Source organism: Betta splendens, chromosome 6, assembly GCF_900634795.4.
Source record: "Betta splendens chromosome 6, fBetSpl5.4, whole genome shotgun sequence".
NCBI lineage: Eukaryota > Metazoa > Chordata > Actinopteri > Anabantiformes > Osphronemidae > Betta > Betta splendens.
Window position 1 is genome coordinate 10,541,201 of NC_040886.2, and position 26,222 is coordinate 10,567,422.

The following is a 26,222-nucleotide window of genomic DNA, read 5'->3' on the forward strand; positions in this document are numbered from 1 at the left end:
CCCCCAGGCCGCCATTAATACCGTCCAGCCCGACAGGCCCCGCACAACGCTTCGGCAAGTCTCCACCTAAACTCAGGAGCTCACTGTCAGCGACTGAGAAACACAGCTGCACAGCTGTAAATACCCTGTAATATACATTCAGAAAGGCCTTCACGCTCCCACATCTCAATTCTGCTCCCGTCACCTCGTCTTCCTGTCCTGGTGTTTGATATCTTGATTGTAGTGTGGTGCTTCGTTAATAAATCATCTTCAAGACAGTGATACATGCGTTATTATACATTATTTTGCAATGCATACAAATCTTGCTTAACCACTTTAAACCTAAGCTCCACTACCTCTCACCAGTGTGTGAGAATAGCTAATGATCAGACCTTATTTTGAACCACTGGACAAAGTCTTTTTCTGCAAATGGAAGAAAAGAAGTGATAAAAGATGTTCGTGTGCCTTTGTATGTAAGTGAGATTCCTGTAAGACTGCAGGGGGTCCTGACTAAACTAGCCTGCTCGTTACCTCAATCACGTCAGACTCAGCTCGTCTTTCTGGAAACCACATCAGATCCACGCTGGTTCTGTCTGCCCAAGTCTTTCTGGAAGTCACCTTGACTCATCAGCTCTTCACCAGCCAAATTTGTAATCAAGTTAACTCTGTGAACAGCAGTGAGCTGAGCAGCTGACAATTTGTGATGGAAACGCCTGTTGAATGAAATTGCTGAAGATAAGCATCATCAAGAATAACTATCATCAAATAACTAGTTGAGCTGATCGAGCTCATTTACTGTTTTTTGTTGGGTTATTTTGTCACCTTCAGCGCGTTTAAAGCCCAGTCTGGTGTTTTCACGTTCCTCTGCTGTTGCTTTTTGGGGGAAATCTATTTTGTTTGCAGCCGTCTGATGAATAAACTATAGACAGGAAGGAAGTGCTTGAAATATTTATTGTCTTTGTTACAAGAAAAGCAGAGAAATCACTGGAGAAACCTGAGATGGGAGAGGTTAATACTCTTTGTAAAATTAAACAAAGATGTTTGCATTTCACCATAGGGTCAGTTTGAGTTCTAAGTGTTGGTGGGGACCCATTACATGATTTAAAGCATTTTCCCTTTATTTTCTGTAATCCAGCTTGGGGACAGATTTTATACTTCAAATGTCCCATTTTCTATAACGTCATCGTTATTTTTGCTTGATTGTATCCAAGCACTGTCTGTGCAACATAATATACATTTTAAAATATTATTCATTATGTTTTGAATTATAACCTTGTGGTTTTGATAGTGATGTCACCACAGCTTTATCAGATTGTTCTGGGAAAGCGCAATAACAAATACAATTTAGAATAATAACATTTCCTGAAGACATGCTTTTACACACACACACACACACACACACACACACACACACACACACACACACACACACACACACACACACTGAGGAGAGCAGCTGGTCCTGAATAACTCTGACATCTGCACACAGAGTACAGGGACTTGTTTTGCTATATCAGGAGAGGCTTGGCCGAACTAAACCGAACCCGTGAGTGTCTCAGTGTGTGTGTGTGTCGGTTTAATGTTTAATGGATTTATTACGCATCAATCTGAATGCAAGCAGAGAATAATATCTTAATGGGTGTGCGCGAGTCAAAGACAGAACAGCATTCAGCTCAACTTTATTTAAATACATGAAAAAAAAGCAAACCTTGGTTTTAACCTACTAAATATATGAAACTCCTGTACAAAAATATGTTGTTTTTCCACCCCACACTTAATAATACATGACTATACTTACTGTTACACAGATTTGAATGAAAGCAAACTGCTGAATATCTCCTGTACACGTTATATTTACAGTCACTGTACATGAATTGTCCTGGTCCTCGATTTTGAAAGTCTGAATCGCGTCAGTTCCTGTGCATTTCCCTAAATGGCCAGTTGATTTGCATAAAGGCTTGTGCGTGTGTTTAAAGGCTATAAATTGGAAACCATCCTCCTGCTCAGCTGATCTACAGTTCACCTGCATTGTCCATAATGAAGCTTTTTTCACTTATGACCAAACATTTTTAATTTTGGATTCCATTCCTTTTTAATATACTGTTGGTGACACTTCTCGCTGAAACAACCACTACTTGCTTTTATGCTACGTCTCGCTCATGATCTGTCATTGCAATTGCACAGTCTTGTGTTTGTTTCCTCACTGCTCTGCCGTCCTCCCCACCCGTCTCCTGTCGCTCTCCTCCACGTTATCTCTGGGGTGTCTCCTGTTCCTGCTCTTCTTCAACTCCTGAATGTGTTTCCACTTCCCCACCCGCCCTCGCGCCTTCGTCGGCTTTTTCTCCAGCCACAGCGAGTCACAGTACTCCTCCAGGGAAGCGAACGGCGAGCTCATCACCCTCAGGTAGTCTTTGTAGCGCTGCCGGGACTCGGCGCTGTGCCGGAGGTCTGGCGCCGGGTCCTCGGCGAGCTTGGCTTTGGCCTCTAACTGGCCGTGTGTGACGAGCTGAAGGGTAACGCGGAGCAGGGCGCGGGTGAAGTGCGTGTGCTCGTTAGCCACGCACACGTACACGCCGGCGTCGGACGCGTGGAGGGAGCGGATCAGGAGGCCTCGGCCGGTGTGGACGATGCGATCGTCCAGCCTGACCTGGAAAGGAAACAAAGACCAGGAGAGCTTCATGAGATGAGACCAGAGACCAAACGGAGACGTCCCTCTGTAAACTGTGAACAATGCCTCTGACACTATTCACACACATATATCTTCACGCATAATTAGCCCACTAAGGTGGGTTAAACATGGCATTGACCCCTGAAACAGGAAGCATATTGAATTGGGTGTGGTGAGTGCCACCCACAGCATGAGAGTCCAGAGGTGTGTGTGTGCGTGCGTGCGTGCGTGCGTGCGTGCGTGTGTGTGTGCGTGTGCGTGTGTGCGCGCGTGCGTGCGTGTGTGCGCGTGCGTGTGTGTGTGTGTGTGTGCGTGTGTGTGTGTGTGTGTTGCATGTGCTTGTCGTTGAGGTGTTTACGCCTTCTTCTTTTCATTTTGCGTCCACCGTGATTCATCAAACGCCGTGGCTGCTGTCAGGACCTAAAACAACACACCTGCGCTCAGAGCACAGACAAAGACCACGCCGGTGTCTGTCCGACATCGTGTGCCCGTGCACGCGTGGCTCTTTCAAAAGCAGACCTCCCACAGCCCTGCTCCAACCTCCCAGAGGTGCAAATGATATGACAGCTCAAGGAAGAGGCCCGGCCGTGGATATTAGTGCTCTGTGGTGGTTCTGACACTGATGATGTGTTGTCCAGGCAGACGCAGACCCACAGGCCTCAAACCCTGACCCCGACTCACGTTTGCTTCGGTCGTCTGTCTACTAACACGTCCTTGTTTTCTGACCTACCTGAGCGGTTTGATGAAACATGTGGGTTATAGAAGTAAGGTTTTGGTCATCATTCACTATGTGTTAATTGTGTTCCATTGTGTGTGAATCTACATGTTATATATTTATTTTCTTCTTTTATGTGTTAGAGTCTACATTCAGAAGTCTGTGTTCCCAAACGCCTTTTGGGAGAACAACCTAGTCAAACATTCTTAAATTGTGTTAAGTTGTGATTCTTAAATGAATCACAACTGTGCGTACGTAAGTATTTACTGAGCTTATCGTGTTTCTGCTCTTTGTTCCAATCAACATGCTTCTTGAAATTCAGCATCATCCATGTTTTTTGTATTACTCATTGTTAACAGGCCAGAATTCCTGACTCCAGGAGGTGAACACTCACTCACACACACACACACACACACACACACACACCACACACACACACACAAACACACACACACACACACACACACACACACACACACACACACACACACACACACACACACACAGCGAGAAGGACAGAGCCCTCTCTCCCAGCTGACGGTTTTAATAGCTGACTTTTACAAGGGGATAACAGAAGTATGTGCGCCTATGAGGCAAGTAAATATTAGAGGGGGCTGCAGGTGCTGTGAGCAGCTGCTTGAGAAGAACCCATCAGGGCACAGAAAGTGTGAGGAGAAATGCAAAAGGGAGGAGACTGTGGAAAAGCACGGAGATAACGTATAGGAAAACAAAGTAGATGGAGTAACAGGCATGAAACTGATGAGGGAGGAGAGAGGACAGCAGACGAGGAGAGATGACAGACAGGAGGGAATGGAGGAGAAGAGAAGCCAGGAATTCAGACGTCTCACTCTCGTTGACTGGCCCTGATCAACAGAAAGAAACCTTAAGTACACAAACGTATCTATTATTGGAAGGACTGTTTTTCTTCATATATTCCAAATCATCTTTATAAACAATTGACTCTTGCAGCATGCTTTTACTGCAGGCCTCATAAGTCACTTTGGATGAAAGCGTCTGCCAAATGATTAAATTTAGGCATAATATTTGCATACAATTAGTGGTAAAATACATTGAAACTGAATGTTTTTTGCACCTGACAGTGCAGATGCCAGTAAACAACGTTCCCAGGTGGTGGTCAGAGGAAAAGCAGAAGAACAAGAGAACGGGGGCCAATCCCTGCCTTTAAAATAAAAGAGTGTAAAATTAAAAGACTCAAAATCCAGCTGCAACGTTAAATCTGATCACAAACGTGTGATTACATAACAACGAAGCCCTGGTTTAATGAAATACATCTGTACTGTACGTGTGTTGACATGAAAACATCTGCTGCTCCTTATTACTGTAAACCGGCAGCGTCTGTTTAGGCGGCAGCATTCAGTCCTTTCTGAACCAAACTAACTTCCACGTGAAAGTCGTCATCATATATCGCCTATTACAGTTTTTCTCAGTCGCTTTAGTACAGTTCTCAGATCAGATTGAAATTCTCAAAACTGTTTGTTCAATCTTCACATCAAGATGTCACGTGTGCACATCATATAAGCAGTTTATCGCTACTTTGAACAAGTTGCAACTGCTTTGGTACATGCATTCAAATGATTATGTATAATTCCCTGCTCTTTGCTACAATATCAATTGTTTATGTCATGTTGATCAAAATGTATTATATAGTTCACTTTGCAATAGTCTTACTCCTCAAAACATCTAGTCATTAGTTCATCGTATAAGTCATTAACTGCAAAATGGTTGATCAAGTTGTCATAATGTGACAAACATATTTCTATATCTCCATTATATTTTTTTTTTCTAAATCTGTCCTGATTTGATAAATTGCTCTCAGGTGACTTAACTTTCTCTAACAAAGGTGCATCTCAATAATCATCAACTGGCAAGTATTTATATATGGCTGTTGAGAGACAATGTTGAGAGAGGAGGTCAGAGTGGAGATCACCTGCCAAAGTATGTGATAGTTTGGGACAATGTGAGTTTTCATCACTCCAACATCATCAGGCATCAGGATGGGAGGTTTATGATCATCAGCCACATAAACAAATGACCCTCCTGGCTGCCATTGTCCAGTCTCTTGCAATCAAACAAAAAGGTGTAACTTACATTTTACAGTAATTTTCATCCAAACTTTAGCCAGTAGTACACAGTAATATTGACAACATGACTAAGTACTTTGACTGTCTTGTTCGTAGACAATGACACAAGGACTTGATATTCTGACGCCACTTACACGTGCAATGACATAAAAACTTAGTTTTCAGAGATGAACTAAAGATTTTGAGTAAGTTACAGGCTCCATAGTGTTTTGCTGTTTGTACAAATTGTTTTAAGAAATGCACACACATATTTGCAAACTTCAACTCTGATCTGAGAATTGTACTAAAGCGACTGAGAAAAACTGTAACAGAAACATGCATTCAGTTATGTGAGACACTGAAGCATTTATGCTGCGGCCTCCCTGGGTTCAAGGCATTCCTCTGTATCTGGGTCTCCCCACCAACCCGCTGCTTGTTGTTGTTTTTGTTCCATTGGTGCTTGATGTTCTTTTCTCTATGTACTATTGGCTCCCGCCGACAGGTCGAGGCAGATGGCCGCCCACGCTGAGCCCTGGATGGATGGATGGACGGACGGACGGACGGACGGACGGACGGACAGACAGACAGACAGACAGACAGACAGACAGACAGACAGACAGACAGACAGACAGACAGATAGATAGATAGATAGATAAACAGATAGATAGATAAACAGATAGATAGATAACAGATATAGATAAACAGATAGATAGATAGATAGATAGATAGATAGATAGATAGATAGATAGATAGATAGATAGATAGATAGATAGATAGATAGATAGATAGATAGATAGATAGATAGATAGATAGATAGATAGATAGATAGATAGATAGATAGATAGAGAGATAGATAGATAGATAGATAGATAGATAGATAGATAGATAGATAGATAGATTCTAAACACTTTTGCTTACTGCTTCATCACTTTGTCTACAGTACAATAGGTCACATATCATCGCTTGTCTGAACACACAAACACAGAAAACTTCCCACTGTGGTCGTCACACCCAAACACATGGCCGTCCTTATACGGAGCAGTCTGTTGTGACTTCTGCTGTAGGAGGTTAGAAAGAAACTCGCACAGACACACACATCGTGAAGCGAAGCTGCAATCACGTGGCTTTCTGCTGCGCCGGCCTGTGAGGGGCCACATGGGTCTTCAGTGGCCCCTGCACCTGTCATTGTGTTTACACTTGCCCGTCAGGGGACACAGCCAGATGACTTCAACATGTGGCATTGAAAAACGAAGTTCTCGTTGAAATCACAGAATTAATCATGAAAAATATAATGAAATGTTTAAATCATTAAAATAAACTAAATTAAAGTTTAGGTTTTTTCATATACATTATTACATCTTGTTTATCTAATGTATATATTGTTCACTGCTTTCTTTATGATATTTATATAAGGTGCAGATATTGTCTTTTAACTTTTTCCATATCTTTGTTATTCGTCATCTTTTCCAGAAGGAACTGCAGAGATTTCATAACGCCCTGGACACTCATAAACATCAATAATGGTCCTAGTCAAGGAACTAGTAGCGATGTAGATTGCTCCCTTCTCACCTATAACTCCACAGCTAATGTGACTTCTGGGTTTTCACATTGATTATCCCATGAGTTGTGAACTACTTTCATTCTCATGAAGGAAAACAAGACCTGCGGTGATGTGATTTGGATTCTATGGAAGTCTCGACTGTTTTCAGTAGCGAACGGCTTCACCTGTGACCTGGCATGCAAAAAATGCACCCCCTCAGGTACAGCATCCTGATGAAAAGCTAATGAAAGGCCCAACCCCACTTCAGAGACGGGGTGAGATGCGTGTGGCGCGTGTGCTGCTGTGTGGGGGCGGGTGCGCGCTCTGACCTCCTCCCTGCGTTCGGGTCCAGTTCTCTGTATGTACCACTGGATCTGGGCCTGCTGGGATTTGGGGATACACTCTAGGAATGTTGAGTTGTTCTGCACCCCGAAGAGGACCCTCTCCTCCACCTGTCCCCCGCCAAGACCTGAAGAAACCACAGCTGTGAGGGATCTTTGAAGAAAGTGCATGGTGATCATCTGATGACCGGCTTGTGTTTACAGCCTACAAAGAGAAGGACATGTACGTACCGTCTCCTGTGTCCCAGCACTGACTAGCAGGGTCTCCGTGTTTAATATCCTGTCTCCTGGCTCGCCTGGAAAAAAAACAGAGATTGCAAGGTCATGTCCTGCGATACTGATAGTTTACAGTTGTCTTAAGATTCTCTGGTGGATATGTAAAAACCTAAAAGTCTCACGACGCCTCCAGCTATTCTGTCCAACACTGAGCCACATGATGTCGCAATACATTTCATTTATTAACCTTTATATGTGCGATAAGAGTCTGCCTCGCTGTATCGGATTTATAAAAAAGAAAATAGACACTATCTCACTGCACGTGAAGACGAATGCTTGTGCTTCCTTTCCTAAATCTTACAGTACAGTTGGTTAAAAAAGAGTCTTTGACCCCAGCTTGGAGTTGGGCTCCTTTTTGTTTGTATTGATTCCCCCTCCTCCACCTCCTGTCAGTCCCCTGTGATGGGACATCTGTAGCCTTCACTCACTGACACCGCGAAGATCAGCTTTCAAAGAGCCCTGGAGACCCAATGCTGGGCCTTGACTCTTCCACAAACTAAACCAGAATCCCTGCTGGCCAATAATATGGCAGGATGACCCCTAACAGTAGGGTGAATATTATATAGAGCTCAGATTCACGCAAGTACTGTAAGCACATACACTGTAGGTTATAAACAGCTGCAGCAGCATCTCTAATCAGGCTCAAACGCACCAATAACCCCTGAAAAAAAAAGCTGTGAACAGAACCAGAAAAACCCAGAATAGAAAACATATTTAGCAACAACCGTGGACTTATTCAGTCGCTCTCAGAACAAAGAATCTGCCTTAGGGACACACACACCTACAGCACGCAGAAGTAGAGCAACAGAGGGTCAGTCCAAAGCAGGTTTTTCTTTTTTGGATCACACATGTTTTGTTGGTACAGTGATCTTAAAAAGCTTCACCTAAAAAACCAACGTGTGGGTGTATGAATGCCTGCGTTTAGGGTTGAAGCGATATAATTGCGCGAGTGCAGCGCACCTCTTGGACGCGGGGACGTATCGCGAGCACGTGTGTCCATCCCAGGCGCAGTAGGGGTCCCGTGCCAGGCAGCATTCAGCGCAGGCTTGTCCGTACAGGTGACATCTGCTGAGGGGAACCTGGGCCAGGCCTTCACTCGAGCCCACGTAGAGCTGCTGCTGCAGCCAATCACAACACTTTGCATCAGATAAGTAAACATCAAGAGCCTATATCCATGAAGTCAATAGTGCACCTGCATGTGATATTTCTACAAATTGAACAATATACATTTTAAGCATCAATAAGTTGAGCCTGGGACATAGGAAAGACATTGTTAATGTGACAACAGGTTTGTTGTTAGGACAAATGAAACACGTCACAGGATTTCTCAGTCGCGCAAACTCTTCTATCTTGTCTGAAGTGGAGCAGAATCATGAACACAACCTCCAAACTACCACTGCAAACACTAGCAATCACACACTCACACTCATACACACACACACACACACACACACACACACACACACACACACACACACACACACACACAGGTCAAACGCCGCTGGAGATTAATGGAAGCTGTGATTGGGGCTGAAGTGTCTACTGACACGTGTGACCCTTAGATAATGAGGTAGAGTGGGGCGAGGGAGCTAGAAAGAAATGGAGAGAGAGAGTAGAGAGTGGATAGGAAAACAGCGGGTCTTGTGCCACTTCCGGCGTGTGCACACGCTGAATGCATTTGGCACGGAACAAGGAAAAGACCTCATAAAGACACAATTAGTAGAAAAGACAGGACTAAAAAGGATCAATAAGTTCAAACCTGTTTAGAAGAGATCTCCAGGCTGACAATGGGAGCGGGAACCTGCACAAAGGAGAAGCTCAATAAACACACACTGCAGTCAGAACTGTTTGATTAAATACAACAGAGGATGAAGCAATCAAAAAGCAGTGCCTGCAGCCAATAGATGCAGATTTGTAGTGTGTGCAACCATGAGGGCTCCCAACCTGGAAAACTTGAAGTTCTTCAAGCACGACCTCCTCTGTTGACCAGTTCTCCTGCGTGATGCTCACCACTTTGAGAACGGAACCAGCATCTACGACAGAACGCAACTGGGTTTTGCACCGGTGATCTATTGCCATCTGCTGGTCATGTTTGGAATTGCAAAAGCTATAGGCCAGAGCTGTGTGTGTGTGTGTGTGTGTGTGTGTGTGTGTGTGTGTGTGTGTGTGTGTGTGTGTGTGCGTGCGTCTCACCTGTTCCCAGGAACATGACCTCATACTGTCCATCCTCTGCTAAAACTCTGTCCACCACAATCTGGGTGAGGGTGTAGTCCACTCTGACGCGCGTGAACACTGGCCGGCCGGTCAGCGGGCGGACGGCGCGATGCATGAGGGGGTGGAATCGAATGAAACTGACAACCTCGTCTGGGAAGTCTTTGGTGGTCTTAAATCGGGGATCGTAGGTCTTGCTGGGACACTAAACAACAAAAAAGAGTTCTTATAGTTCAAAACTGCCCCACCTGTTTATTCCTTGCTTTCTATCTTTTCTATCTTTGCAACAACTCACTCTTCCAGCTCTTTACAGATTTAATGGAGCATGTCTCCGCCTAGTGGGCAAAAACAAAACTGCAACTGCAAAGCTCAACTGGAACATCTGTAACTCTGTTCTAACCCAGGGCTCACATTTGTGCAGATGAGTCTTACATCATACATTCCAATCAGCTTCATTAATTAAGCCATTATTAGCCTTTTAATTAAATTAAACAAGAGTGGGACTAACATGTCAAGCAACCCCAGGGTTATGTCATACGTCGTGAGTTTGCATGCGCAGATGGGAACATTTGTGCCCTGCAGCGTTTTGAACACTTCACCCTAAACTCTGTGTTTATTATCGCACAATTAGCAAAGTTAGATGTGAGACGATGAGACGATGTGTTAAAAATGTAGGTAGCATTGATCAAGTGTCCGCCTGTCAGTGGACATCATACCGTTCCAGGCCGTGGATACGGTATCCTCCCCTCATATTCCACCCATCTGTGGTCGGGCCCCTCCTTGTGGGCATAGGGTCCGTTAAACGCAGCCCTTATGTCGGCCATGCTGTACACACATACTGCTGATCCACGGAAAATGGAGCTTGGAGGGAGAGAACAAGGACGAAGCAAGGACGTTAACGACTCACGGAGTAGTGTCGATGTCGGTGTGGTGAGCGGTGAACTCACCTGGAGGTAGTGAACACAGCATAAACCACGGGGTTTTTGCCGTCTCTGGTGGGAAGAAGAAAGATGTCCTCTGGGAAAAGAGAGGAGAACGATGTAAATATGGTTCTTCGCCAGCGCGGGGGGTGTTGCTTCACACAGCATCCTTTACAGTCCACTGCTGCAGCTCTGCATTGTACTGTCTAGAAGATTAAATCCACTTTACTGGCCCAGATTTGGACTTTTTACTCACGGAGCTCATCAAAGTGCGTGTCCACTCCATCTGGGCCGGGGATAGAACACACAAGCCGGGCTTTGAGGAAGGTGGTCCATTTATTGGTCAGGCTTCTCAGCCCACCCACGTCATTCTGCAACACAGCAGTACAGTACGCTGTAACAAAACCATGACCAGCGAAGTGCAAGGCGACGGCCGCGATTCATAATAGACTCTGAACTTAACCACAATCTGACTGTAATCTACACACGTGGATTTAGACAACACAGGATCGCACCCGACTCTGGTTTCCTGCTCTAATTAGGAAAATAAACAGGTCAACCACATGCCTCTCGTATGGATCTGCTTATTTAACTAGAACAAGGGAGGCTTCGTGTTGGTATAACGACAGCTGGGAGAAAAGTGAGGCAGGGAAAATGTAGAGAGGGAGAGGAAAATATATAAAGACAAACAAAAGGAGGTGCAGCAAGCGAGGCTGCTGATTAATAATGCAGGGTTCATTTTAACATGTGAATCGCTGCTTTAAGAGGTAAGAGGGTTCGAGTGCACCTCTTTGTAATGCAGAGAAACCTCCAGAGAAGCTTCTTATTAAACTGGTGCATGGTGGTATAGAAAAGGATACGTCTGTGGTTCAACACACACACACACACACACACACACACACACACACACACACACACACACACACACACACACACACCAAAACACACTTAAGTTCGAGAGACCAAAAAATCGTAAGCACTTAATGAGGATGTTTCACAATGGTGATAATCTTCAAAGTGGATTTTAGTCAAGTGGCCTCTTTGCTTCAGCATGCAGGGGAAAACACACTCACAGATAATGAGGGGGGGGGGGTCCAGAGGAATCTCCTTCCAGTCTGCCTTGCAGCTTACTCCCAAGTCATAAATACACTGAGAGCTTTTGTCTAAGAATGTAGCGAAAGACCTCTGACTACTAATAGCAAACCGCTGTGTGGGCCGGTCCCATTTAGAATCACTAATGGCTCCCGGTACAGTATACAAACCGACCAATCACGAATCTATCCCGCGTCTGTCCTTAGTCACATGTTCAGTGCCGAGCCTGTTTTGACTCGCTGTCACGGCCCGTTGAATGATGGGGCCCAGCTCTCGTTCCATCGGAGCCAGGAAACTCTCACTGTGAGTTGGACTGTACTTACTGTACGCAAGATGTATTACGCAAATATTAATTATGAAAAATATAATATTAGAATAATACAGTGGTGACTGCTGCTACAAAAATGAATGTCTTAAGAGACAAAAGACAAATGCAAATAGTTTGACTATTACTGTACATTGTGCACAGATCTATTACTTGATCCTGACACCAGCCCCCTGCACCTCTTTCAGACGACTACAAACAAAGAATAATTCAGCAAGGCCTCCTCCTGGGGGACATAAAACACATTTGCCATGGCCAAAACAAAGATGCCTTATCCATTCCGATCACTGCAGGAATTATGAGACCCCCAAACACCTTAAGTGGTCTTTCCTCTTGGCTGTCGCCTCCTATATCACACAAACTGAAGCTTTGTCTTCCAGGCACGGTTTCTCTTATTAACCAATGACGTCCTTGTCCGCCGTTCTGGTCGGAGCCGTATTTATCCTTCCTGCTGTACTGTACTGCACATGGACGTACCCCCCAGTCTTCTACGCGCCCACGCTTTCTCAACGGCACACTTCGCACTTTCCACGCCTCCCGCCTGCAATATCTCACCTTGCACACGCGCGCCACTCGGGACAGGATGCTCTTGTCGTTGCCTTCCCAAGACACTTCGCGGAAGAAAAAGTATATCTTGTCGTCGTCCGGGTTGTAGGTGTCTGCGATGGGATGAGCAGATATAAACCTGGCCTCTGGGGACGAAGCGAGGAGAAGGCAGAGATTATCAAAACATGCCAGGTAATGACTTCGCCATGCGCTGGAGCCTTGACATCACATTAACGCTACACTTTGCACATGTTTGGTTAAAATCTCCTGCTACGCCTGTAGATTTATGACCGTAAGCTAAAGCTTACTGCTCATAAATATTCACCTTGTTGTACAGTTTTGCTACATGGACTAATACAGTTTAGATTTTAACTAAACGCGGCCTCTTGACTTACAGTAGATGAACTATCACTGTGTATTTCATTACAAGAACCAATTAAACGTCCGGCGTTTCAAATCCTACTCCAAACAGTATTAATTGTTGCTTTTGGTCATTTAAGGCAGTGGAACAAGTTGTAAACACAACAGTGACATATTACCACCTCGTAAAGTGGGACTCTGGCCCGCTCACACCACAAGCGAGCACAGATTGCAGTTGTGTTGTGTAAACTGAAGACTCGTATTCACTCTCCATTCAGCTCTGTTTCGCTGAGGGGAAATATCTGGCTCCTGGGCCGTCGAACGCTCCACCCAGTATCAGTCTCTGACCAGTCTATGAATGTTATTGCTATTCATTGTAAAGGTCCACATCCAGTACGTGCAGTAGGAAATGCAATGCACAGCCGAAGCTGCGTCCCGGCTCGGAGCGGAACCAGTCCACGGGGCCTAAGTGCTGCGGTGACATCATCCAGCCCCAGAGGGTGATTCCCCAACTGTGACAGCTTAATGTACCGCTGTGCACACACTTAACAGAAGGTCACTGGGAAGCGGCTCCAAAGGTTTACAGTAACAGGACACGCAGCCAGGATATATGCGCTCTTTGCCTCGGCGCGGCCCGCCTCAGCCCGCGCTGTTTACACAGAGCGGGGGGGGGGGCGTAATAAGTCCACACATCTCTGACTGTGCGGTTGTGAAATGTGGAGACCATGTGTAAGGATTTAGAGGCTGGTGACAGCCCAGTGACTGCATGTACACCCCCTCCCCAGTGATGACTGTGCGTGCCCACGTGCGTAGCGACAAAGACTGTGAACTCTGTGGGACACTGTAAACTCCCCCTGGAGGTGTGGTTGCCGCTCCGCTATGGCATTCATATAAAAAGTTCCGGCTAAATGAATAAGTGTGTTGTTTGGTCCCCGCTGGAATGCCTGTAACCATCCTGAGGGCACACAGAGGCTCTTTGTGCCACGCGAGAGGCCGGGCGTTTGCAGGAAAAGCAATAACAGTTGGAGGAGATGTGTGCAGGCGCGGGTACCGTTGATCCAGTAGTCCTCAGAAACGTCCGTGCGTATGTAGTGCTGGTCGGGCGGAGGGCCGAGGGAGCGCGTGAACGTCGTGTCTTTTCCCAGGAAGTCCGAAGACGTTCCCGCGTAGAGATACTGATCTGGAGCGATTTACAGAGTCAGGTTTGAAAAAGTGAACCAACACAAAGTGGGATAAAAGGCAAAAGGTCACACAGATCCATTTCACAGTTGAATGTTTTTTCCAATTCTTGTCGATGTGCTCACAGTAACGAATACTTACAATTTCAATACCTCGTATATAAAAACTGAAGGAGGTTTCAGAAACAAACAGAAGAAGGGGAGATAACACAATGAATCTCTGCCCACTAATACTGCTGCTGCCTGAGAAATGTCTACTTGACTTGAAGTCATTTGGAAGAAAGTGCTGAGATAACAGATACATGAATACAAAATCACTCAAAGCGAACGAAAACTCGAGGGGAAACCTAATTTCCCGCTGCCGCGCGCCAATGCGGGTCTGCGGCGTGCGCGATAAGGCCGCGGGGGGGGCGGCTGACGCGGCGGCTCATCCTACCTGCGAGGACGGACGTGAACGGCTGCAGCGGATCAAAAGGGCATTTCAACCTGCCAGACTCCACTGTGCCGGGGAGGAGCTGGAAGGCGCCGTCCTGAGGGACGAGGAGGAGGGAGATAAGGCTTTCAACACCCGCAGCGCCGCGGCTCATTCGACTGTCGCGTGCGCCGCTTTACCTCGCGCCGCCCGCCGACTTCAATGAAGGCGCAGCTGGGATGGAAGGCTCCCGTCCCGCAGGCGTAGACGTGCGTCCGGTTGTAGGTGTGCAGGAGCCGGACGAAGTTAGCGCACTCCAACTGGGACGGAGAACGAGCACGTGCACTGTAAACATCAACCCGCACGGCTGCATCTACCCCGTTTTTGTTTACTGGGTGTGGGTTTTTTTTTTTTTACTTACATTTGCATTTTTGCCCGCCAGTTTGCACATTTCAACTCTGTCCTGGGAGGCGGCCCAGTGAATCTAATCAGAAACAACAGGGTGAAGCATGAACCTTCCACATACAGCACATACAGTATGCCATTCGAGCCCTAAACCTCCACCATTACCTTTCTGAATTATTGAAATGTCTTTTAAGTGCAAAAAGCAGGTACGATTTAATGGATCACTTTAAAGGGTAAGTCTCTGACCCCCAATGTGAAATGAGCCTTAATGCAGCCTAAGATCCTCCACAAGGTCCTTTTAATGGCTCTTTAAGGCTTAACACCAGAGGACGCTGAGCCTTTAAAGGCCCCGGCTTCGTCGCTTTAATGTATTTAGCTTCATCGCGATCACTTCTCCGTGCTGTTGTAAACCATCTCCTGGCTCGGCCACGTCTTGATTCCCGGTGCCGCCGCTATCCGGTGCCTTCCGCCTCCAGGCGCCGGTGCGAGACGGCGTAATGGCGGCCAGGATTCCTTTAACGCGCCGCCATGTTCACACATGTGTTATAACAGGCTTACGCGCTTAGCGTGTTACTTCTCCTAAATCCTACCAAGGAGCGCTATCGCCAGACTTATTCATGGGTCGACAGAGCCCGGATACGCATGCAAACACATCGGCACACATATTAAAGCATCCCATGATTCCAAAGCACTGCATGTTACTAATTCATCGCGCTAACAAATGGAATTCCTGTCCGTTAGAATAACTGCGTGCTCTCGTGCCCCGAGGGTCCAATTCCAGGTATGATCCTTCATGATGCGATAAACACCACCTTCCTATCCGTAGATCACATTCACCGTCAAGTTCTAGTCCCCAAAGGCTCTGAAATGTAAACTCTCTGTGTCTATCTCCTTGGCATCGGTATCGCTGACCAGAGAGGCAACACTTGCAGAGCCCGTCTGAGCGCTAAAGCATCCAGATAGTGATCAAATAAACACACCGGCGTCCCACTTGCGGATCAATCTCAGCTGCATAAACACACACCCTCGTCTGCAAACTTTAACATATGGACGCCGTCCAAACGTATTTGTGTGTGTGTGTGTGTGTGTGTGTGTGTGTGTGTGTGTGTGTGTGTGTGTGTGTGTGTGTGTGTGTGTGTGTGTGTGTGTGTGTGTGTGTGTGTGTGTGTGTGTGTTGACCTCTGCAGACAGACGCTTTCAGACCGGTGCTGACTGAAAGGTGAGCTCCTCTTCTTCTGCACAGCTGAGTGCAGTAATGGAAAAAATAACACCTTGCTTCACCTCAACTTAATGGCAAAACAGTCTTGGGTAGCTAAGCTACACGATGCCTCTGATAATGAACAGCATATTACAGAGAGTATTAGGATGTCTCGTGTGACGCCGAGCGTGAGTTTGCGTGTCTGCGGATCGGGTCACTGACAGACGCTCCGTCTCCTGTTGGAACTTGAACGGCTTCGAGCACCAGGTTTCTGTCAGAGCGTGTGAAGACTCTTACAGCCCCCTCTTTATTCACCAACGCGCTAGTATTCCTGGCCTTTGTGACATTACCGCATCCTGGCGCGTACCTTCCTAGGAGCTCTGGCCACGTCGTCGGGATCGAGCAGGTAGACGTGATCCCTGGCCCCCAGCAGAAGACGGCCCCTCTCCTCATCCAGCAGCAGCGAGTGGGAGTGGAGGCCACGGGAGGTCCCCGAGAACAGAGAGACGCTGCCGGCCTGAAGCAGTTCTGATCCGGAGACAAACAAGGACACAAAATAATCCAGACCGTGAAGAATAATGTGTTTTCTATTATATAAAAAAAGTTTCATCCATCATCAAATTACTGCACGTTGGATTATGTTGTCATCTGTTATTTATTCCCTGCAACAAAATCCTGATGAGCACGTTTTCATGCACTTTTATTCAGGTCTTCACTACCTGGAATAAAACCGTCCTGATCCTCAGTGGTTCAAAGTGTCAGATACACATAAATAGAGAAGAGATGCAGAAAGAAAGACTTTATTAGATCACTACATATTTTCACAGCTGCTTAACCATGAAGACGTCTCTGTTATTCGCTACCTGTCTGTCTAGTGTCTAGACCTTTACACGCGGCTGGCTTCACGATGCGCCTGTCATAATTACTTTGAGAGGAGACGCGTTAGCTGCCGTAGCTCCATTCCCACTGTACGTTTGCTGCTCTTTAACCAGTAGTGGTCCTCTCTGACTCTCTGGGACCTGAACGCCGACCGGGTTCTCAGCGGGTACCCCCCCCCCCCCCCCCATCCCCTTGATGTGAGGAAATCCCTTCCATCACCAGACCCTTTTCAACGAGCCAGTATAGCAACATGCCTTGAATAAACAGCGGCTCAATGTGGGGGAGTCCTGTGGGAGTCACTCTGGGGGGATTGACATTGTGATTACCCTCTCAGTGTGAAGGATTGGAGAGGTTACCAACCTTTCAATATTTGAACTTCGAGGGCCGCTCCGCGCCACGCAATCCTTCTTAATGCCTTCTCCTATACGCCAGCTCACATGCTCATATCTTTAACCCCCCACACACACATACATCATACCCACATCAGACCGAACCTCACAGAGAGATTAGGCCGCTAGGCTTCAGCTAACGCTAATCTGTTCTGTAAACACAAAGCACTATGAGCCCATTGAAACAGGCTGCTTCGTTGTTGCTGCTTAACATAGTGATCCACACCTTAACAACTGTTGATTAGCTTCTCTGCCGGTGATACAACCAAGCTGGCTTCCTGCCAGCGACAGACGTAAGAGTAATGTCTGACATAGAACAACGTAGGACAAATGGGACCCTGTCTTCATTGTTGGCTTTTGCTGTGAACTGAGGACATCGTGCCCATTAAAAGTGATCCACAGAGCGCTTTAATCTGAGAGCGGCTCATTACGTGCTGTTTAATGCTGCATGGTGATGATGCCTTACCCATAGTTGGAGAGCACACGCAATAACGTCACAGCCAGTATCAAATCCGTCAGTGATGCTGATAAGAAGCCGGTGAGCGTCTCAGTACGACCCGATTTAATTTAGTGGAAAGTGTTTTGATTTGCCGACACTAAGCCTGAACTGATTAATGCATTTCTGTAGCTTTTGGGTAATAAAAGGGCCACAAGAGCAAAAATAAGATGGATTAACTCAATGAAAGTGTAATTTAGTGCAACTTTATCTGAATGTTCATACAGTAAGAAAAATAGCATAAGAACCATCAAACTCTTTAACTCTGACCAGATGATGTTACTTGTCATTTGGCAGACGGCCACGCTGTCTGTGCAGCGACTCTGCCTGAAACATGAACTCATGATGTGTTGTTTTCCACAGTGAGCTCCACAGGGCGTCTGTTTTGGAGGCGCTCACTGAATCAGACTTGATTGGCCTTTGATCATTTAACCCCTCGCTCATCGAAGCCTGCGCGGCGCGCCGGCGTTTGGATGCTGATCGCTGCCGGGCGGCGTCGCCTCTGAAGCGTGTGCACCGACGGGACGATGACAAGGTGTGTGCGTGATGTGTGCGCTGGGTCGGGGGTGGTTTTAGCTTCTGATGGATTCTTTGTGCTTCAGTCATTCCCGCTAAGCCGGCCAAACATGGACATTCTTCTTCTGTAACAACAGAGGGAAGCCACTGCGTGCTACAGTCTGACGGCCTGTTCCCACTGAATGGACAGAGAAGTGCATCCAGCCATGCTAGCACTGGAGCAGCCAACACATACAAGGTGGTATTTTTTAATGCTGTTTGTCTTTAATATCTACGCCAAAATAAAATGCAATCATATGAGAAGTAACAAACTAATGCATTTTATCAACTGGGGGCTTGGAACAAACATCAAAAAAGATAAAGCAAATAGTAGTCTAACTGCTGAGTAAACACTGTCCCTAGTAATCAGTAGTCCTGCAACTGCTTGCAGGTATTTATGTTGGACTCTCTGGACATACATGCATCTATTTCCAGCCACACCGGGCCCTGGAAGCCTTTGAGCGGAGGAGAGCTCTCGGAGGCTGAAGTCAGTGTGAGTTTACTTTTAGGTCACAGTGGGGATTCAGTTTTATGGAGCGAGACTCAAGTTCATTTGTGTGGTTTCTTGGAGCCGCTTCGTAGCGCGAGGGACGGAAGGCTTTTGAAGTGAAGTTTGCACTGGAGCTCAGGACGGGTTTTAACGGCGGCAATAATTTAGGCGTCCTCGCTGGCTCGAAGCAAACCGACTCAAAGCTAAAGACCGTGGGCGCTGCACAGTGCCAGGACCACGGCAGCAGACTGGACAGCATCATTTATTCTACTAGACCAGACACATTGTGTTTTACTTTGAAAGGCGCTATCAGAGGAACAAGTTCATTTATTAAGGATTTGTGTTGATGAGGAGGTTGAAATTGTGAGTGAGTCTTACAGTAAATTTTCCCCTCGCATTTACACTGATATTTCAGACTGTTTACTCCTGTCACGCCTCCTCTTGACTGTGCACACAGTCACAGCAGCAGCAGAGACAAGTGGAGAGACAAAGGCAGACGCGGCCTTAGAAGGTGCACACTGGAAACCTGATGGAGGGTTATTTTAGCTCCAGCAAGTGCACTTACAGTAAAATGAAATATGATTAATGTTTCAGGTCCTACCTCTGTGGCTGAGCTTGACCCTGGGGAGACTCTGCTTGATGCTGGCTCCAAAAGGCAGCGTGGCAAGCAACAGGAATCCCACCAAAGTGAGTCCAGGAGGGGACGACAGCCTGACCGTCTTCCTGATGGCGTCACGACTATGGCGGGACGTGAAGAGCAGGGCGCCGGCTTCATCCGGACTCTGATCATTAGAGCCCTCCGTCTTCATGGTGAGCGGACTGGTCCTGTTCTGGTTTCACTCTGTCCTTCTGTGCAGACCAGGAGGGAGACCAGAGTGAGCCGGGGAGGAGCAATCAGAGGTACATTTGTGTGTGTGTGTGTGTGTGTGTGTGTGTGTGTGTGTGTGTGTGTGTGTGTGTGTGTGTGTGTGTGTGTGTGTGTGTGTGCAGGCTCATCTAACCTCACACAGGATACGTACACACATTTGTGTTGTGACTATTGAGTTGTTTCACCATGGAGCCCCTCAGGCATGTCCCCCTCTCTTTACCCACCCTGCATCAGCTGTTGCCTGCCACTGGCTTTCCTTTTGTGTCACCTTTAAATCTGTTTGCCCCAAAACAAAGGTCAGGCTAACAAAACGGTCCCATTCGAGCAGCTTTCATTCAGACACAACTCTTTCTTTTTCCACTTTCTCTACTCGAACTTCTTTTCAAATGAAGAACACTTTTAATTTCTTATTTAAATTATACACGCCAGCGTCTTTAGAAATGGCTGATGAACATGTCAGCTCTTCCATTATGTCCTCTAAAAAAAATTATCCCTGTCCTCTTAAAGGCGTCATAGCGCGTTGAAGAGGCCTTCGAGACATTAGGAGCCTTTGAAAAGTGAGCTGTATGAGTGAACAAACACAGGACCGTTGAGAGCGCAGGCCTCGGGCCGCGTGCAGTAATTCAATACAGGACAGGAAAGAGTTTTAGTAAAGTTGAGAAGTGACGTTTGCATTAGAAACATGCAAGCTGTCATTTTATATCCATGTGATTATTTAACGTCAGTGGCAGGTGTTACTCTTCACACTGATCGACTAAAACATTATTTGGTAACAATAAAGCTGGACATGAATAGGCATTAAAAAAAAGCACACTAGCAACAGGCGTCGGAATAAAATTAGTAGTTTGTGTCACATTGGGAAAAAAAGTGAAGTGAATCATAGACATTAGGTTAATGTTTAAACCAGATAATCAATAAAGGAATGAATGAAAGCACCAGAGGAATGAGAAAGGTCCCAGGGTCAACCCCTCATCGCTTTACTGCCCCCCTCATCTGATAACACACATAAGCCTAAATTAATAACGCTTCTTCCTCCAATTCACCAACAAACAACTTGAGTCTTTATCGCCTCTCTAAAAACTACTCTAGGAAATAATACGCAGCCGTCGCATTGCACTATGGGATGATGGCAGAAAGAAATGGGCTCTAAAGGTACAAGTCATTTCATTTAATGAATCTTCTGCTGTTTAAACCAACTCATTACGGAGAGTCAGGTCAGAGTGGACCCCTCCAAGTGGCTCAAGCCTTTAAGCTGGAGAGGATTGGATTCTGATAAACACACTGCTGTTTATTCAAGATGACAAAGTGAGGTCTCTTCACACCTTCGGGGTTAGAAATACAGATTTAAGCTGTGGGTGACTGATTAGACATAAGCAAGAGCGAGGAAGCGAAGGTTTCAAGCTGTGCAGCTCCAACACACTCGACAGCAACAGTGACTGGTAGAGAGAGAGAGAGAGAGAGAGAGAGAGAGAGAGAGAGAGAGAGAGAGAGAGAGAGAGAGAGAGAGAGAGAGAGTTTTATTAGCCCGGGTGGTGTTAAAGTAATGTATCTGTCTGTTAAGAAAGGGATGACATCAACATGCACTTCACACAGACTATGCCAGGAGGAGAAGAGGTCGGTGAGAAGGACAAACAGACGGCTTGTGCCATGCGGGTTAAACCAACAGCCATGTTTCCTGGAGGCTGGAGTCCCTGTTGTCTTTGGCAGCACGGTGATGGGAAACGACCCCGGCGGCGATGGTGACAGACTGAAAAGTAGCAACCAATACCGTACAACGGGAGCTTTCTCTGCATCTAACGCGCGTCACCTCCTCAAGTAGACGGAGATTCACGGTTCCTGCTCAGCGCGACGAGCCGCAGGGCGACGCTGTAACTGCATGTGGCATGAAACGACAATAAAGCGACAGCTGTTAATCGAGAGCGGCTAGCGGCCTGGATGCTGTTCGCAAAAAGACTTATTTCCAGAGGACGGAGCGGGAGCTGTTATGAAGTGCTCTGCCCACATGCATCCTCACCCCGAGACCACCCCTAATGAGGCATTTAGCAAACCAGGTGCCATGTAGAGCGCGCCATTATCAGGCCTCTCCATCTCCGCAGGACAGAGTGCATTAGCACGGCTATTTGTCTTTATTCCCCGACCACCGGCTCTGACCTGGCAGAAAAACACAGGTAATTGTTTCGAGCTCTCGAGACGTCGGTTGTTTTTCTTGGCAACAGTCAATCATCTTTTTTTTTTTTTTTTTTTTGACCGGGCATTTAAGGGAGCACGCAGCTCCCCCTGTGAGGCCGCTGTGAGTCAAAGTCCCGCTGCCACCAGGCCTCACTGTGTGTGATCTCACAAATTAGAAAGTGCACAGGGAAAAGAACAGTTTGAAGTGGACCAGCTTTTTAATAACACAGCACATCTTCTGCTCTTTATGCTTCAGAAACAAAGAAAACAACTGTCGGCTCCTCGTCCAAATGCTATTAACAAGCCGTGCTTATATTAATGTCCAACATCTGTGTTTTCATGTCTAAACAGTTTTGTCCGCTTTGAATTCTATTATTATACTAAAGGTTTTTGACTACTTATATGATCAGCTGTTCACCTTCAGTGAAATCGGTTTGCTCGACTCACCCAGGGCCCTGTTTGCATTAAAAATCATACACCACAAAGCCACAGTAACAAAACACCAAATGACACAGGGAAAAAGACAGACATTCCAGAGGAATCCCTCCCGTGTTGGAAATAAGAAGTCTGACTGTACGGATGAACCAGGGGTGGATAAAATTCCAACCAGAGGAGCTGTCTTTCCATATTCTGTGCCTCCCTAAGCTGTTATCTGAAAAGCCCAGTAATAGAATCCCCTTTGCAACCGCTGGTTTGGTAACCAAATACACTGAGAGCAGATAATAGTGCGTGTGATGCTTTTGTTACGTTCAATGTTGCTGATTAATCCTCCATTGTGGGCCGTACGGCTCAGTCACCGCAGCGGAAACAGTGCCAGCGCAGGTTTGTTGTCACACCACGGGTGAGTGCGAGGGTGGGAGAGTGGTGGGAGGCGGGAAGCGATACTGGATCTGCGGTTGAACCTTTCTGTATAGATAAGGTGGAAATGGAAAAACATCCAGTGGAAACAGTGGAGTGGTTATAAAAAAAATAAAACAGCACAGAGCCGTGTAACTGAGATGACGGATAAATATGCCGATTGGATTGTCGGAGGACAACAAAACAAGTAAGTCTACACACGCCGAGCGGGGCGTGACCCCGCCGGGGCTGCTTTGAGCTCGAGTGTCTGCATGAACGAACACATGTGGGTGTAAACTAATACCGACCCGAGGCAGGCAGATGGGAGCGGGGGGGCAATAGGGCATGAAAACAGTGAGTGACAGCTATAAGTGCCCCGAGTGTCTGTTGACGGCCCGAGGACACGGGAGCACACCTACTGCAACAACACCCCTCAAGAGCAGCGCGCGCTGCACATGTGGGAACTCCATTGTTCTTTCTCAGGTGTGGGAAGGGTTCCGTTCTGCAATTATCACCCCAGGAGGCTTTGTGGGTTTCATCTCTGACTGATGGGTGGGTGAGGGGGTGTCACAGACCTGCAGGGCCGGACTCAGCCGCCTGTCTGTCCACGAGTCATTGGCACCTATCTGTTGTAGACTCTCCAAATATCCCAGCATCAGCACGGCAGTGAAGGTGTAGCTGTGTCGGTCTAAGGCGAAAAGCTCTGGGAACGTGACCATATAAGGTTCGGCCAGTGGCTAACATTAGATGTTAGCATACATGTAGCAACATTAGATGTTAGCATAGCAACATTAGATGAGTCTTTCTAAACCTGCGGAGCTGAATGAGTCTTTCAGTTTTGCGTTTTCATCCCCGCCTGGAGAAAAGCCTCGCACGAACTGCAGGAGCGCTGCTGTAGGCCATTCAAAACATAGCTGAGGACTGATGTGATTTTTTTTTTTTTTTTGGGTGATGCTGGATCAGTTCAGGCACGTCGTGCAGAACGGCAGTGAATTACTGTAAGACACCCTGCAGTCGGGAATAGCACAGCACGCGCAGTCTGAAGCGCTTGATGAGAGGCCGCGCATCCTACAGTGATGCTTAATTCAGCTCCACGTAATGACTTGTTATCACAACCGCACAAAGGAATAGGATTCGATTATGACAGTTGAAGAATTCCTCCAATCAACAGTTTCCCAGAGCGGATTAATAAAGACTCCCATCATCACTCACTCATCTCATCCTTAGCCTCTCCCAGCTGTCACTGGTGAGACGCAGCTAACCAGTTCACATAATCACACCTGTGGTCTGAGTCCATGAACCCCAAGCACGGCGCTGCACGCGCTCAACATTGTAGATTCCGAGAAGGCGGCGGTGACAGGGTGAAGGAGAAGGGAACTGGCTGCGGTTCGGGTCATCAGTGGGACGGGTCAGAACCCGGACAAAGCTCCTCCTTCATTAGATGCACAGTCACACTGGCAAATCCGACGCAGTGTCGGACAATTCCCCGCCCTCGCGTCACCGTTGACTGATTTCACTCACACTGTGACCTATGAACTGAATACCTCCATTCGCATATGATGGGTCAATGCATGAAGGACTACAGCAGCCACTGCGGCGGGTGATTCATCCTCCAGCCACTCTGCCAAAACCTCGCGCCGCGCTTTCTGCCTCCGCATGTCATTTTTTCCATATCCAACCCAGACTGTGCACAGTGAGGAGCACAGCTGTAAACGTGCCCGGCACAGAAGCCGAGGTGCAGGAACAAACGAACGAAGTTAGATCTGTTCATAATTTACTGAAGTGAAGAGAAGCCCAGTGTGTCCGTGTAAACAGTGGAGCACAGTGTGATGTGGGTGACGGGTGGATGTAGATGGGGCTCCGGGTCCAGCGACGCCGTTGGACTGGACAGTGTTTAAAAACAAACCCAGACAAGCTCTTGAGTTGTTTATGTCTGCAGCAGAAACCATTGATGTAACTCAGTCTTTCTGACTAAATGACATGGAGCTCTCTCTCTCTCTCTCTCTCTCTCTCTCTCTCTCTCCCTCTCTGCTCTTCCTTCCTTTATTAGTCTCTTTTGTGACACTCACTCAAACCACAGCTGCTTGTAGAAAGTTAGAAAACGTAGAAATGCTGGTTCACTCCGACGCTCCGATGAACAGGCTGAACTCTGCCTGACTTTTCTGTCTCACTTGGTTCTACTTTTGCACAATAAACCACAGAGACTCAATATGTGCATCTCCGTGCAGCTGCTTCAAATGTGCTGCACATCTTAAACACATTAATAACGTTAGGGAGGCGAGGACCAAGCTTTAACAAATCAAAAGCTGACAAACTTCCTTTACTCCTCAGAAACTGACCAATCTCTCGTCAAACCCAGTGACCAGTGTTTTTCTGTATCAAAAATTAAGCACTTTACATGTAATACGTATTGTACATAATGTATTTATATCTAGATAATATGCTGGAGGCGTGTACAGGTGCACTTAGTTTTAAAGGGCTAAATGTGACCGTTGGTAAACGATGAAACTAAATGAATGTAGTGTCGCTTTAAATCTAAACTACTGCGTCAACAAACGTCTAAAGCTGCTTCTACTGGAACAACGACTGCGCAGAGCGACAGCCGCGTAAACATTCGCACCGCGCGTCACGTCGCCGTGTCTCATCTTACCTGCGCGGACGTGGACGGGAGCGTGTCTTCCTACCTGTCCGACCAGCGAGTGGAAATCACCCCACGGCGACTCCGGCACTTGGGCACGGGACAAAGTGGAGACACGACACGTCAACGCTGCTTTCGGCGCAGCGAGACGCGCTCTGGCGCTCTTGAACCCTTAGCGCACAGTTTAAGTATGTGTGCGCGTGTTGCGGGAGCGACAGCGGGTGAACTCCCTGTTGCGCCGCCGCTGCTGGAGGGGAGGGGCCCTCGGCATCTGTCCCGCTGCCAGCCGCCGCTGAGCCGGGACCGGGATGACGCGTGGACTGATTCACGCCTTGCGTGCGTAAAAGAAACATTTCACTGGACGGTTCCTGCTCATTTATGATCATGAAGCTGCCGATCCCATTATTATCTCATAACTGCCCATCTGCTGAGCAGGGTGCATAATTACAGTGTGGTATTAATATTTTACAATCTGACCACCGTCTGATTCTGGCCTTTGAGAATAGAGTAAAACACAGAATCTGTGTTTGGACCCGAGCGGTCGGTTCTGCAGGGTGGGCCGCCTCCACCACATTTCTTCTAGACCCGAGCGTGCGCTCTCAATCCGTTGGCTGAGTCTGAAGTAAACTTGGATTCCTTTAGTTCTTTCCTACA

The 26,222-nt window shown here is 46.9% G+C and overlaps 1 protein-coding gene across 5 annotated transcripts; it reads right to left on the minus strand.

Moving 5' to 3' along the window:
* Window positions 1-1,641: 1,641 nt before the first annotated feature.
* sema3d (sema domain, immunoglobulin domain (Ig), short basic domain, secreted, (semaphorin) 3D) lies at window positions 1,642-25,831 on the minus strand. 5 transcript variants are annotated; one of them, XM_029154506.3, is made up of 19 exons: window positions 25,615-25,830; window positions 22,841-22,999; window positions 19,658-19,905; window positions 16,615-16,775; window positions 15,066-15,128; window positions 14,845-14,964; window positions 14,669-14,762; window positions 14,106-14,234; window positions 12,704-12,840; window positions 10,988-11,102; window positions 10,759-10,828; window positions 10,528-10,672; window positions 9,794-10,016; window positions 9,545-9,633; window positions 9,360-9,401; window positions 8,561-8,718; window positions 7,556-7,620; window positions 7,313-7,452; window positions 1,642-2,626 (listed from the first exon to the last, which is right to left on the minus strand). In XM_029154506.3, exons 3-19 carry the CDS (start codon window positions 19,863-19,865, stop codon window positions 2,180-2,182), a joined length of 2,406 nt encoding a protein of 801 aa, XP_029010339.1. In that variant the 5' UTR covers window positions 19,866-19,905; window positions 22,841-22,999; window positions 25,615-25,830; the 3' UTR covers window positions 1,642-2,179. The 5 variants fall into 5 exon arrangements, with proteins under 5 accessions (XP_029010339.1, XP_029010337.1, XP_040927222.1 ...); XM_029154504.3 differs by having other exon boundaries at window positions 25,581-25,830; XM_041071288.2 differs by lacking the exon at window positions 22,841-22,999 and having other exon boundaries at window positions 8,561-8,715; window positions 25,581-25,831.
* Between the last annotated feature and the right edge of the window lie 391 nt (window positions 25,832-26,222).